Source organism: Trachurus trachurus (assembly GCF_905171665.1).
Source record: "Trachurus trachurus genome assembly, chromosome: 15".
NCBI classification, from domain to species: Eukaryota; Metazoa; Chordata; class Actinopteri; order Carangiformes; family Carangidae; genus Trachurus; species Trachurus trachurus.
In genome coordinates this window covers 13,712,781-13,727,548 of record NC_139906.1, presented here as the reverse complement: position 1 = coordinate 13,727,548, position 14,768 = coordinate 13,712,781, and the positions used below count along the sequence as shown (strand labels likewise).

The following is a 14,768-nucleotide window of genomic DNA, read 5'->3' as shown; positions in this document are numbered from 1 at the left end:
TAGCCAGTGAAAACCATCTGAAAACCATCATTACTGTGGGCTGACAAAATGCTGCGATTTACATTAAAATGACATGACCGCTGAGCACTTTTACTGCTTCCTTAACCCTCTCGCTTCTAATGTGTCAAGAAGTTGAGCCTTGAAATTATTGACCCCCCCCACCCACCTACCCACCCTCCCAACCCCAACTGATCCATTTATCCAACCATCCATCCATCCTACTCAGACATTTTCACCACAAGCAGCCCACTAGGTCAAGGTGAGCGAGTGAGAGTTTAGTGTGATTTGTCCTATCAGGATAACGACAAACTACAGGAGGGCGTCCGTCGCTGACAGCACTGTTCTGTGATAGACACACAAGCCAGCATCCTCCAGGAGGAAGCCCAGACATGAAACAGACAAGACAGGGTGTCCCCTCCTGATGTCACCACCATCAGACCTCCCCTGCCTCTTCAAATCTTCCCTCAGGGTGAATGTGGACTGATGCATGACAGCCACCAGGGGCTTTCACCTCTCACTCCTATGTGTCAAAAGGAATGCAAGAACTAAGTTGCAGCATCTTTTCTTGTGAAATTAAAATGTTCACATTAAATCTAAAACAACAAGAAGCTGGGATTACTATTATTTTATTATGTTTTTTGGATTTTCTGATGATCATCCCTTGTCTTCAGTCCAACAGTTAGTATGTCATTTTTCCCCCAAATATATTTCCCAGATGCTCCAGCATAGGTGTTTCTCTGGCCAAAGTTGTGTATGCTGCATGCCTTCCACTCCACTTATTACCCCCAAAAACCAGCTGGAGGCCAGAGAGGGCCCAATCCATCATCCTCAGCTTGGCCCAGCTCTGAACCTGCTCACAAGAATGGAGCTCTTTCACTTCCCCATCTCTCCCCCCTACCTACACCCCCCATCCCCCCCACCCTTCCCAAACCAACCCAAAAAAAAGAAGAAAAAAAAAAAAACTACCCCCCTAAATTCCACTGCTACACCGAGGTCACTTACCGGCGAAGCAAACCTGAGAGGGGCTCTCTGTTTCCGGCTCAGAAACACTTTGGCCATTCACACGCAGCTCACTGTTTGGAGATGTGGTAGCCAAAAAACAACAACAAAAATAAGCATTATGAAATATGGAGTGTGGCTTGGAATCTGATCCTAGTAAAATGTTTGTTGAGTGATGGGATGGAGTACGGCTCAGTTGGTAATGACTCCAGTAATATTTTAAAAGGGAGGCCTTCCGTCCTCAAATAGATGGACAAGCTGATCAATAATTCTGGACTGGGGCTATGATGACAGTTGGTAGAGTGGGTAAACGGAAATGGTATTTTAGTGATTGAAAAGGCAATTAGCTGTACACAAATGCAAGACACTAAAAAACAAAAACAAAATGGCTGAGAAGCACGGGAAACTGTAACGTGATACGTCCAAGGAGAACGACTGCTTCAAGAGGTTTGACAACAGTAATCAATAGCACGCACATGGGATGCATGCACCTGGACTCGACAGAGTTTCTAAAGCGCTCGTGTATCCTCTGTGCTCCAGAACAATTCTCACCTGACTATGCTTTTCACAACTATGCTAAATTTCATGTTTCACCTTTACTCCTGTTGCAGGTTGTCGTATCGACGACCGTCAATGTGGACGGCCATGTCCTGGCTGTCTCTGACAACATGTTCGTACACAACAATTCCAAGCATGGGCGAAGGGCTCGCAGACTCGACCCTTCAGAAGGTACGCCTCCTTATCTGGAGAATGGTAGGCACATTTTTACATCCTATAATTTGCTACGCTCCTTTTTTCTTTTAGTTTCTATCCAGACATCCTTTTTTTTTTTTTTTACACTTTTTTTCTTCTTTTTTTACAAACACACACCTACTGTAGCTGCTTCTAGTTCCTTTAGAACCTTTTGTTCCTCCATCACTTTCACTTTTGTTTTTTTTACTTTTTGAGTTGCTTTTTTGCCTCCTCGCTCATACCTACTGTTATTTCTCCACTGGAAATAGCATGCATTACTAAGTGTATTCATCATTTCGAAATCACCAATGATGATGATACTCCGACAAATTCATGATTTAAAAATGTTATACTACTTCCAGTCTCCTAATGCACCTACATTTGTCCTAAAAGCCTATGTGAAACATGATCAAATTGCTTAAGAATTTGGCTGTGAGGTCAATTTCCTGTCATTGGGCTCTGCAGATTTAGCTGTGTGTGTGTGTGTGTGTGTGTGTGTGTGTGTGTGTGTGTGTGTGTGTGTGAGAGAGAGAGCTGAAACAGGGGGAGGAAGGAGAAAGAGAAAAGGGAAGAAGGGGGGGGTTGATGGTGTGTGTGTGTGTGTATGTGTGTGTGTGGAGCACGAAGGGTGGGGGGGTGGCGTATGAGAAAAACAGAACTTACTGTTTTTCCTCCAACTGATTCCATATGATAGACTGATTGCCTGCTCAGCCAAAAGAGAGAGAAAAGAAGGACCACCAAACCATGGGAAATCCAAAAAGTAAAATGCACTAAACATAACCTTGTGACCCTTGTGGCCTCTATGCGCAGATGGGAGCACACACAGCTGAAAGATTGTAAGAAAGAAAAGAAAAAACCCAGAGAGGACTGACTTGGGCCAATTGTGCAAATTGCTTATCTTCAGATTTCAAGAGCCAATTATGGCTGGGCAAACAGTTTATATACACCACTGACTAAAACAAGCTTCTCTACACATTAATGGGCATTAATGGTTCTATCACCAAAAGCAAATGTAATGTTTAATACAACAACGACTAATAAAAAAATTGAAAAAAAAGAAGAAAAAAAAAGACTAGACAATTAATATATCTCAGTGCTCTCCAGTCCTAGTGGGGGAAAAGCTAATCTATTTGTTTTTGTCTTTATTAATGACTCCTCTACTGGAGAACAAAATCAAATAATTAAAGTCCTGCCCGGAGCACCAAAGTCATTATGTTCGCTGACGTTCTGTTTGTGTGTTTCACGTTTATGACACGATAGGTGTGGATCGCCTAGCAACCAGTTTCTTAATGAGGAGAGCAATTAAAGAGGTTGAGCCCTCGCCTCCATGTTCCCCCACTCCCCAGAGACCCTCTGTGTTTTGTGTGTGTGCGTCTATACATGTATGTGTGTGTGTGTGTGTGTGCGCTAGTGTTCTTTACAGGTTACCCCAACCCATCCTTTTTTTCCTCTCTTCAAAGCAGCAGAGTGACGCCCCGTAAAGCAAGAAAAGAAGCTATTGTCAACCGCCCAGTTGAACATGTCTTTGTCTAATAACTTTAATACACCTTGCTTAACCGTGTGTGCTCCCACAAGTTAAGATCTATTTTTTTCCCTGCCTCCCAGACTCGGCTCCAAAACAAACTAATTTAACATGCATCAGCAACGATCGCTTGCTTTGTTTAAGTCACCTTTAATAAACAGAGATGTGACACTTGAGAAAAGGAGACCCGGTCATAAAATGTAATTCCAGCCTCACCCTCCATAGTGCTCTGACAACTAGCAGGCAGACAGAGAGCGTGCTTTAAATTAGCAACACATTCTTCCCCTGGAGTTCACTGGGCGAGAAGCCTCAGATATGTGGCTGGCTGGCTGACTGACTGACTGACTGTGTGGCTGAAACAGAGAGGCATCCTTCCTCTCAGCTCACATTGCACTTTGCAAACCTAGCACCTCACATTGATCAAGATGTGCTGCCCCCTATTGGCGCAGAGCTGGGATAGCCCGTGGATGACAGACTGAATCTCACTGTGTGACATTTTTGTTCACTTGTGTGGACTGTCACACAACAAGCATATTATGCATTCAGACACGAATGTGCTTTGTGGCTGCCTGTCACTCAAACATGTATAGATTCAGGCTCAAAGGTGCATAAACATGCTCACAAATAGCCCACTCTTTCACACACACCATCACCCCCCTCACACACGCACCCACACACGAACAGAGCACAGCGCAGACACACACATATCTCTCTCTTTTTCTCACTCTCACACATACATGCACGCACGTACACACACACACGTTCCTTAGCTCAGTTCCACCATTATAGAGCCCCAGACAATATAGGAGACTCAGCATAGAGCCTGCAGCGCCTGCCTCATTTGCATGCCAAGTGGCTGTAATGCTGTTAGGGTTTATGCAATAAAGACAAGTGAATCCAGACTGCTGGGCCTAAGAGGAAGAAAAAGAGAGAAAAGAAGGGGGGAAAAAGGAGAGGAGGAAAGGAGAAAGAGAAGGAGAGAGTATGAGAGAGGGAGGTTGAGAGTGAGAGAGAGGCAGAGAGAGAGAGGGAAAGAGAGAGAGAGAGAGTCAAAGGGAACAGATGGCCCAGGGAGAGGTAAAAGGTATAATCCCATCAGCTGCACTATCAACCGACCATCTGGACATCCCACAGCACAATTACAACACATTTCAGCAGGCAGAACAAAGGACGGCTTCGCGGGGCCACATTAGACCTGTTTGAGTGTCACAATACTAGAGCAGGGACCTCCTCTGCTCAGATCTCGGATCAGTTTTGACGTCCTCTACAGCTAACCCTAACTAGAGAGGAAAACGATGAGGAAAGATCACAGATCAGCCGCCTCGGGTCATTTCACGGTATAGCGCATCTTGAAATAAATTCATGCAGCAATTCAACACAATAAAAAAAGAAAAGAAAAAGGAAACAAGTGCTGACATATGAATTCAAATCGCTCGAATTTCCTCTTCTGAAGCCCAAAGTTTGCAAAGACTTAGCGATGCAACACTCAACACCGGCAGGCCGGCTCTTTGCATCCTCATCCGTCCACTCCTCATGATGCCTATCATCTGCTGAGGGGGCATTGTGCGTGTCTGTCATCAGATCGCCTGCGCTGACTGTGTAATCCACTTCGCCACGGTCCCCATTCAGCACATGCTCCCCTCTCTGTCTGTGCATTGAGACATATGCAAATTTTTAGGCAGAAGGGTGGACGGCTTAGGGCCTCAGTCGCTGCCTCTCCATGGGTCCTACTGTGTGTGGGTGGGGGCACTGGGATTTCCGAGGTGGTGCGTCTGTGTTTGTGTGTGTGTATGGGTGTGTGTGTGTCTGTGTGTGCGCGTGATTGTGGATGCCTGTCGTATGTTTTGAGGCTGCAGCTGCCCCCCAACAGTCACCGTCACCATCAGGCCCTCTTTTTTGCCTGCTCCTCCTCCTCCTCCTCCTCCTGCCCCCCCCTCCTCTCTCTCATCCCCAAAGTCAATTTGTTTACAGTAATTTTGAAGGGTGAATTATTTGCTGTAATCGTCCGCACTGATGAAGGTCAGGCCCTTAGAGGGGGCCCAGCATGCCCATAGAGGGTTGGTCCTCTTTCAGACGCTCCGCTTCGCAATTAAGGAAAGCAAATGTCACTCCTCCAGGCCTCACAAATGAAAATCTGTACGAGGTGATTAGCATGAAGTCAACAGCGCCTGTTAAAGTCAGATTCCCTGTAGTACCAATGTGTGTGTGTGCACTTTATGGGTAGGGAGAGAGAGCAAACATGACCTGAACAGACCCAACAGCAAGGCAAACAAAGGGAGATGTCTTGTCTGAGGTGATTCATACAACAATGGCCGACTGTGATTTACTTACTGGATGGAAAGGATAATAGAGGTTTAGAGCGGAGCTTGTAAAGTAAGAGGGAACTTGCAGAAATAGTTTCTCACATTCTGAGGAGCAGGAAAAACATCCACAATTCATAGTGTATTAAAAGATATTGATGGAAATAGATTAAATTTGATATTGCTATTTTATGGCTAGCTGTCATGCTATTTCTGTTGTAAACACGGTGTTGTGCTGAACACCATATTAAGGTAATGCATCAAATGACAGTGAATGTGAGGCACCAGATCACTCAAATTAGATTATAATAACAACCCAGACTGTTGATGAATGGCAGAGCTACGTAGCAGAAGTCATGCCAGATGAAAAGCATTGTAATAAACAATATGAAATGGATTGAATCGATCACAAAAAGAAAGAAAAAAAAACTCAATCTGAATAATTCATGAGTGCATTTCACATTATGAAACCTGAAACTACACTCAGTGTGTCTGCACTGTACTGCATATGCAGAACAAAGGTAATGAAATAACATGAACCAGCAAAGCTTTAGCTTGTCATTTCCACTTTAACAGCCTGTATTCTTGACTCATTTGAGATGTGTTCAACTTTGAAATTTTACTGTACATGCGAGCGCATGCTTAATCAATTCTGATAGCTACATTTGCCCTGACACATAATTTGCTCCATCAAATCATTTTCCTGGCGAGCCCGGCGTTTAGCCTTTGTGAAGTGGACCATTTGAAGGGTCTGCTTAACTACACCACTCCACCGCGCTGATAAATGATTTTGATTCTCATGCCTTAAAGGACAAATCCATCATTTTTTTTTTTTTTTTACCAGAGGCAATTTCCATGATATGTCTTTGTGAAAGAGACATGGAGGGCTGAACATGGAGGTGATGCCGTAATGTGTCTATGTGGAAAGAGACATGGGCCCCAGTGCTGAAGTCTAGGTGCTGAATTTGCTCTTCTCTTTGTCTTGGATAAGCAGCCACCCCGTGCATCAAGGCTATCAGCCCCAGTGAGGGATGGACCACCGGAGGAGCCACGGTCATCATCATAGGGGACAACTTCTTCGATGGCCTACAAGTCGTGTTTGGCACCATGCTCGTATGGAGTGAGGTATGACGTCTTTGCTGCTAAAATACACTCTGAATATTAAATATTAAAAAAACTGTCAAAACTTTGCAGCCAGCTCTGATGACGGGACATGCTCTGTATCATATTATTTCAGAGGGCTCATTGTTTCTTTTCATTTCCTCAGCTGATAACTCCCCACGCCATCCGTGTCCAGACTCCACCTCGGCACATCCCCGGTGTTGTGGAAGTCACGCTGTCCTACAAGTCTAAGCAGTTCTGCAAAGGCGCCCCAGGAAGATTTGTCTATACCGGTGAGTCCAAACCCTCTCTCCCTCTCTTCCTACAGGCTCCTCCAGTGCCCCTGCTCCGTCTGCTTCCTCTTTCTGGATGGAGCCCTCGGCCCCCATGTCCAGGCGCTATTAATGGACTAACCAGGGCCCTGCTTGCTGAATGTTAAATGTGTGAGATCTGCATTGCTAGCGAAAAGGTGTTTTCATGGAGGGGCTCCTACAAGTGCAACTCGATCCCCCTCTGACCTGCCATCATACGAGGGCGCTGCCAAGCTCTGTTAAACTCAAGCTGTCAGGATAACTCATTCTGCCAGTTTGCTTAATCTGCCCTGTTGTGAGACTGATAATGCTGTCTGCTAATTTGCTGATTTTGTAAGGCAAAATGGGATTTCATGTTTTTTTTTTACGAAGCAGGTTAGAAAGACAATATCTAGGTTAAGTGCATGAGTGTGTCCAAAGTTATTCTGTGAATTCATAGGAGAGAAAGTGTGCACAGAGTCGACAAGGATGTGTAGGTTGGAGGTAAAGGGTGTATGTGTGTGTGTGAGTGTGTGTGTGTGTCTGTCACACTATAAGTAAGGGATCTGATTATCTTGGCTAACAGAAGGAAGTGGTGGTCTTATCTGTCATCATTGGTGAGGAGACAGAGGTTGCGGGGGTCAGAGCCTGTCTGACCTGGAAGCCTCTGTCTGTTCTAACTCTGATGGGCAGAATGAAACGGGGCCGCGTCAAAGCACTCTCACTTCCACCACCACCCCCCCCCCCACACCCCACACCCCAGCACCCCCAGGCCTCCACAGCCCTGGCCTTGAGCAGAGCAGAATTGCAAAGTGAGGACTGGCCTCCCCCCTCCGACCCACCTCACACACACACACACACCCCTCCAAAACCTCCATCCAGACCCCTCCATCCCGGGGCAGCTGTTTCTCATCAAGTCCCCCCCCCCCCCCCCCCCCCCCCCCCCCCTTCCACCTCTTCCTCCCTCTCTTGCTCCCCCAAACCTCCACCACTTCAACCCCCAGCCATCCGTCCCCTTCTCCTCCAACCGTGCAGTCTGGCCCAGCTCTCCTGCATTTAACCTCCCTAGCAGGAGCGGAGCAGAGGCCAACAAGGCACCGGGATAATGAAACAGGAGTGTAGTGTGGCTGCGTGAGTATATGTGTGTCTGTTTGTGTGAGCAAGCGAGCAGCGAGGAAATGTGTATGTGTGAGTGTGAGTGTGTGTGTGTGCGCTTGTGTGTGTCCGTGCGTACATGTGTTATTGCACAGCCCTGAGAAGGTGTATAAGTTAAGACATTAATGGCTTCTATAGCACCCTGGTGAAAGTGCCAGGTCCCTTAAGAACAGACCCCATTAGTCACAGAGGCTAAGCGGATTGGGATGATTACCATCAGGTTTTACTGGGGAAACGTGTCCCCTTCTTTCTATCTTTGTTGATCCCCCTCCCCATTCTTCCTCTCTGTCTTCCCTGGGTTCCTACTCACTTCCAGTTAGTATAAAGATACAATTACCCCTTGAGGCAATGGTGGTACAATTGATTAGTGCGGTGAATTAAAAGAGAAAGTCACCAATAGACAGGTCCAGCTCCTCTCTGCTGCTCTGCTATTCCCTGTGTGGCTCACCCTGATTGTACAAGGGTTGACGCTTGAGAGAATGAAGCTGTTAAAGAGAGCAGAATGCATAACGCCTGAATGAGGTATCACTGATTCCATATGTACTGTAATTGCCAGGTGAAAGGATGTTAGCTACTTCTCCTAGACGTTAAAGAGGGAGCAGGCTGATGCATTGAGTGCAGGGGAGCGGATCATGTATTTAAGGGTGAAAACAGCTCATTTCAAACCGTAGCATTTCTTTCTGTAATACAGCACTTGAACAAATGGCACCGCACAAGCAAATAGATTTGAAATGACCTGGGGTTACAATAGCAAATTACATGGGCTGAAAAGGGCATGTAGTGACACAGTGCTGTCTAAAAGGCACAGAGTGTTCCGGTGTCATATTGGAGAGCAACATGTGCATATCAAAGGTCTAGTTATCAAAGCATATGGCTTCAAGCGTGACTTCAGAGCACGGCTTGAGAGGAGTGCCTTTTTAGTCTTTTTTTTTTCATGTTGACTCTTCTTGCACCACCACCCTAATTGTGGAGATTTAACTCGCTCAATTTAAGAAATTATCACAAATTACCAAGAGTCAACACAGAGGAGACTGCAGTCAATTCGAACAGCAGAGGGACACGTCCTCACTCGGGTTAGTACCCTGGAACGGCTCCAAAACTCACAATCCATTCTCAGAAAGAGAGCACCCTGTAGTGTATGTCAAATAATCCTGTTGGCATTGACTATTGAATGTTTAAAACACTAATGAGACAAACAGACATACTATATAAAACTTTAGTAGGCTGTAGTTTACAGACTCCTTCAAGAAGCCTATATCTGTACTTTAATTGCCAGGTTTTAAAAAGCCATGGCATGTTGGTTATTTCTGCGATTTTACAGTCTATACCTTTTACCTTCTAACAAAGTGTTGTCCCCTGGCGGTTGCTTGCTTGTCCTCTGTCTAATCCATGTATTGGTTATCCATTGGTCCGGACAGGACTAGTAGAACCAACTGTCAGCAAGGTTGTAGAAAATCAAAAGGAGAAAGTCCTGGCTGTACCCGAGTCAATACTTTATTATACTTTACACTTTATTAAGTGCTGCAAACAGTACATGCTGGTTTGATCAGATATTTTTTAAAGGAAAAGTATCCATTTTCAGCCTCATTTGCAGCATCTTAACCTTTTTACTACATACTTAGAGTACTGTATGAAAGAGTAAATCATAAATAAAAACTTTGACCGTACAATTTATCCAATTTAAGCTCCTAATTGCATCAGAGCTTTTGGTTTTCTATCTTGGCCAAGTTTCCATGCGAGCTCCCCTCCTGGGGCAACGATGCAGGCCGTTGGTAATATGGTTCTGCAAGCAGTCCTAACACACTCAGCCACTATTTATCCTAATCAGTGACATCCACATAACCAGGATTGCTTAAAATGAACCCCTTCCGCGCCCCAGAAAACGCACATTTACCGGGACCCCATTTGTCATGGGTAAATTGAGGGTCAGTAAACTTCGCCTGTATCCTCCAGTGGGGATCCAGGACATGCATCATAACGTTAGGAGAGAATGATTGGCGAAGGCGAGCTGTCACACATTTGTCAGGGGGAAGGGAACATTATTTGCTAATTTCCCAAGCTGGGCACTGACAGGGTGCTTCGTCTTCAGACCTTTGGTGACCAGCATGGCTTCTCAGCTATTAGTACAAGTCAAGTGTTTTTTTCTTTCTTTTTTTCTCCTCCTCACTGTAAAGCGGCAGTAATAAGACCCATTCGTTCGACCTCACAAGATCGCAGCATACTGGGTGAAGGATTTTGGATGGAGCAGATGCCCCATACAGTGAGCTGCTCTTGCCAGGTCTTAGTTGAGGCCAGACAGCCTTGAGGGCTGATGGATCACAAAGTTTCCTCGTCAAGGTGACGCTATCGACTCCACTGCACCAAAATCTGACAAAATGGGTATGAGGCAGTCATTCATCAACATAAGGACAAAGGGGTCATGTGTGCTTCACTCAATACTGGTGGAGATCAAGAAATGTCAGTCCTGCAAGGGATGGAAAGGGAAGATGTTGATAATGCAGAAGTAAAGTCTCTTTTAAATTAAGCTGCAACAACAATTTCTTAATTTATGAATTAAAAGAAACAAAAAACAATTAGTGTTCACCAAAACTAAACCAGCAACCTTTTTGTTCAGCAAACCAGAGATATAAATAGTGATATCTAGTGCTCCAATCCAAAATTAAACCCACTTCCTGTTCCACTCTTAGAAAGAGGAACAAAATGTTATGTAGTCTTGGACCGTCCTCTCTCCCCCCCAAAAAAAGAAAACTCAAATAAACAAACACAGACGTCTTTATCGTAGTATATCAGATAGGGCCCTGTGCTATTCAGCCTGTGACTCGGGCCTATCCTTACGTCTCCTCTCCACCCTGCCGTCACTTTGAAGTCCCAGACTCAGAAGCTGATCAGATGGAGAGCTTCCTTTTCATTTCCTGTCCTGCAGCGTTGGGTGTGGTACTCCACTGGTTGCTGGTTGGCCATGGGGTGTGGCCTACAGCAAAGATATGCTATAATCAAAGGCATTCAAGGAGGTATGTAAACAGATCAGACGAGGACATGCTAAATACTCTATATAATCATTGTATACTTAAAATCCTTAAATCCTCGACACGCAGGGTTTCAAATTGGAATCAATCTGAATGCGTCTGCAGTTTTCTTTTAATGTTCAACCTGCAGTGTGAGGCACTACAATGGGAAGGGACGACATAGGCATTTATAAATGTCATCGCCACAGTCAAGTGGGTTGTAACCAGTTGGCACAACAGTTTTAGCATGTGTCAAAGCATGTTATCCACTAGCCATATCCCCATACCTGCCTGTCTCATTACAACTCTGGTATTTAGCACTAGCTCCACAGGAGTGAGGCAGACACTCGTTGCCAAGTTAGATGGGCTTGGTTTGAAGGCCTTGTGAGCTTGTGTGGAGCGCGACAAGGTTCCACGGAGGAAGGTCCTTGTGTCCAATTAGAGGGCTGACGTGACACGTGCTCGCACTCCCCCACTGTCAGGCAGCTTGTCAGGTAGGCTTTGAGAAGCACACTGTGGCATTATTCCACAGCGTGTTATCAGCAAGTGACCTGTGAAATCCATCTCCAGGAAATTGATTGAAATAAGTACTTGCAGTTGGGCATGCATTTTCTCCTATTACATCTCTCTGTGAAATGCATTGTGGGTATCTTTCAAGAGAAAAATGAAAGTATGGGCGTGTGTTTTTCCTCCCAGTAAGGATGGTATTCATTGATTTAGTTTTAATTGGAGACACTTTTTGTCCCACAGTATCGTTAGAGGTGTGTTTTGTAATGGCTCTTAAAATGGATCGTCCTCACCGAGTCACAGCATCAGTCCTCTGCCACAGGAAAGATAGACAGCGGAGGCAGGGAGGGGAGCTCTTGATAGACGAGGATCTTTCCCCTCCTCCTCTTTTCTCTTCCTCCTCTTCTTGCCCCATTTTCAGTATGATCCACACCCAACGGGCTTTAAAAGAATTCCACTCACCACTGCCCCCCACCCGCCCGCCCCCCTTCCCCACTCCCCCCTCTGCCGCATTTTGATTGAAATTCATCGGCAAGTTTATTGAGAAATGAATGAGGGAGGCAGCACGGTATTGACTTTGAGAGGAAAACACAACTCATCTTGAATGAGGGGGAAAACGCGGCCGTAATTTAGCCGTCATCGATCTGTGCCCCGTCCATGTATTGATCTTCATTTTACAATATTAATTTGCGCTTGCAATCAGCTGTGAAGGGAACCCATTTGATTTCTGTTGGCTGGTAATGTGTGAATGTCCGCCGGCGTCCTTCGAGAAGTGGCACACATACTTTAGATGTCATCTAAGAGGATTGAACAGGTGTCTTTGGCCCTTTCTAATAATACAACCGATATGAAGAGAGTCTGAAATTATGGATCTGCAATCTGTAACATTGCTCCCTTTTAACCGTGTTAATTACATTTTATCTGTTGCAGGAGCAATATCTGCTGGAGACTGTAACTGTCTAGGTTTTTTTCATCTGTATTGGCTCAAAGTTCATGAAATTTCAATGATCATTGATCTGTCTCCATTGATTTATCTTAACTGCAGATCTTTGAAATTTTAATTTCCTGTTCATCTTGAGACTGCTGGAGATGGAATCACTCAGTGATAACTGGCTGCAGTGGATGGAGATGATATGGTCAGTGTTAAAACAGATGAGGTTTGCTTTGCGTGAGTTTGCTGTGGAAATTCCAATTTGGTTTGGTTTGTTTTTTTCCCTCTTTTATGATGGTCTCTACATCTGCATGTGTGTTTTTTTATTCTCTCAACACTGGAACATATCGATACTGTGTGCAGCAGCAGCATGACTTCTGAGTATCCCACCTCTTTGTATGCACAGTATTCAATTTTAACTCCTGACGGTAATACTGAGAAGATATTCACTCTGTCTGTGTCTCTACAGTAGACTGTGCTGAGCATCAGCCAGACGAGGTCATTATGTGTGCTGATGCTGTTCTGAACTGCATCCATCTAACAGACTGCAGGTGCCTAGAAGGCTTCAGTTAGACTGTTTGATAAGTCACAAATGCAATAACACTTGAATGAACTTCTGCCTGTGCTGTTTATCTGTCTCCCCCTTTCCAACTCCCACTCCACCTCTAATTTGTGTTAAGGGGAAAGAAAAAAAATAACTGCTCAATGGTGTAGGAGGAGTGGAGATAAGCTCGAAGCAGTTAAGTATAATTAGCGAAAGTAATAGCTGGCAAATGGCAACAAGGCTAGGTTTTTATCTCCTGGAAAGATAGAGTTATCGTAATAAGCTGTAATGGCTGGCAGGAATGCTAGTACTCTGTGCAAGCTTCCATTCAGGCTCATAGACTTAACAAGGAACAATTTCCCTTAAATTTACTGCTTTGCTCAAACATTTCCCTATGTTTATACCCCGATACTGTAAGTCAATACATGTGTTCAATCCCCTTCCATATAGACCGAGGGCACACAGTGGTGTATTGCCATGTAAGCACTTCTGGCTGCCAACGTCGGCCATGTTACACTGTTCCTGTAGAGCGGTTACTCATGTCCTATTTCTAGAGAACATGGAGAAGGAGCAGCAGACCACACTCAGATGCCATGTACTCGCCATCCACTCTACATTTTAAGTAAAGTGGCTAGACTGAGGCAGCTAAAGGGGCTCTCAGAGAAAATGTGTTAGTGGCATGAAAGGACAGGCAGATTAAGGCGTTAGATCAAAATAAGATTGGGGAAGTGCACATTCCAGGCAGAGGAATTCCACTGAAGCCCTGCCACCGACACTCGTGCGCATGCGTGATATTCAAAATTGGAAATGATATGGTCACAGCTGCACACCGAGTCATGCATTCCACCTCTTCATATTCGGAAACATGATCGTTGGCTCTCCAGAGTGAGAAAATTACTGAAATATTCATAAAATAAATTCTTCCATACCTTGATGAAAAAAGACACTGAATCCTTTAGTCACTTATCTCTGCAGTTTTTTTTATTTTTTATTACGCACACGTGGAAATGATTCTTTGGCTGTTAAAATTCAAACGTGTTTGCCGTCACTTCTGCTGTCTCATTGCTTTTGTTAAATTCTAATCATCTCTGAAATTAAACCATGGAAACAAATCTATGAACAATTATATCCCTGTAAATGTAACACAAGCAGGGAAAGAGATATAAGCCATGTAATTGAACAAAACATGCAACCTGTCTAAATCTGAGGGGAAGATGAGAGAAAATGAAAATTCTATTAGTCCATAATGTTCCCTCTGCCCCCTCCGCCCCCTCCCACCCATGTGCTCTTCATCTCTCCTGCAAAGTATTCAAATGCAAGCCCTGCCTTACCTCCCTGTGTCTCTTTTTCTCTAATTATCCATGAGGTCAGTAAGCAAAATGGGGAAGAAGCCAGGAGATCAATACAAATTATCCCTGAGCAAACCAGTGCTGACAGTTTGAATTGCAGCATATGTTTACCCAAAATCAGGCAATTTATCTTAATATCAGGCGAGTAATGCAGCAGGGGTGAGAGGTCACACAATCTCTCCACCTCATAATTACCCGCCTCTAAAACAGGAAAGTGGTATTGATTGGCCGCGGGCCGGGAAGCGGGCGTGACTGGAACGTGCCAGCGACCCCCCCACCCTCTACACCTACCCCCCCCCCCCCCCTCCCTCTCCCTATCATACCTCCTCCTAG

At 44.9% G+C, this 14,768-nt stretch overlaps 2 protein-coding genes across 11 annotated transcripts in view; one reads left to right on the top strand and one right to left on the bottom strand.

The window, feature by feature from the left end:
* The window catches only part of smndc1 (survival motor neuron domain containing 1), a 286,609-nt gene that overhangs the window by 77,408 nt on the left and 194,433 nt on the right, over positions 1-14,768 (bottom strand). The gene's annotated exons all lie outside the window — the stretch shown is intronic.
* Positions 1-14,768, top strand: part of LOC310998581 (transcription factor COE3) — a gene marked incomplete at its 3' end in the record, with an annotated part of 67,187 nt that overhangs the window by 40,982 nt on the left and 11,437 nt on the right. For 3 of the 10 annotated variants that reach the window (XM_083988701.1, XM_083988698.1, XM_083988696.1), the window contains exons 8-10: positions 1,611-1,752; positions 6,548-6,678; positions 6,821-6,947. In XM_083988701.1, coding sequence (XP_083844827.1) covers positions 1,611-1,752; positions 6,548-6,678; positions 6,821-6,947 — 400 coding nt within the window. Of the gene's footprint in view, positions 1-1,610; positions 1,753-6,544; positions 6,679-6,820; positions 6,948-14,768 lie in introns of all 10 variants that reach the window. The other 7 variants (XM_083988700.1, XM_083988697.1, XM_083988694.1 and 4 more) reach the window with 3 other exon arrangements.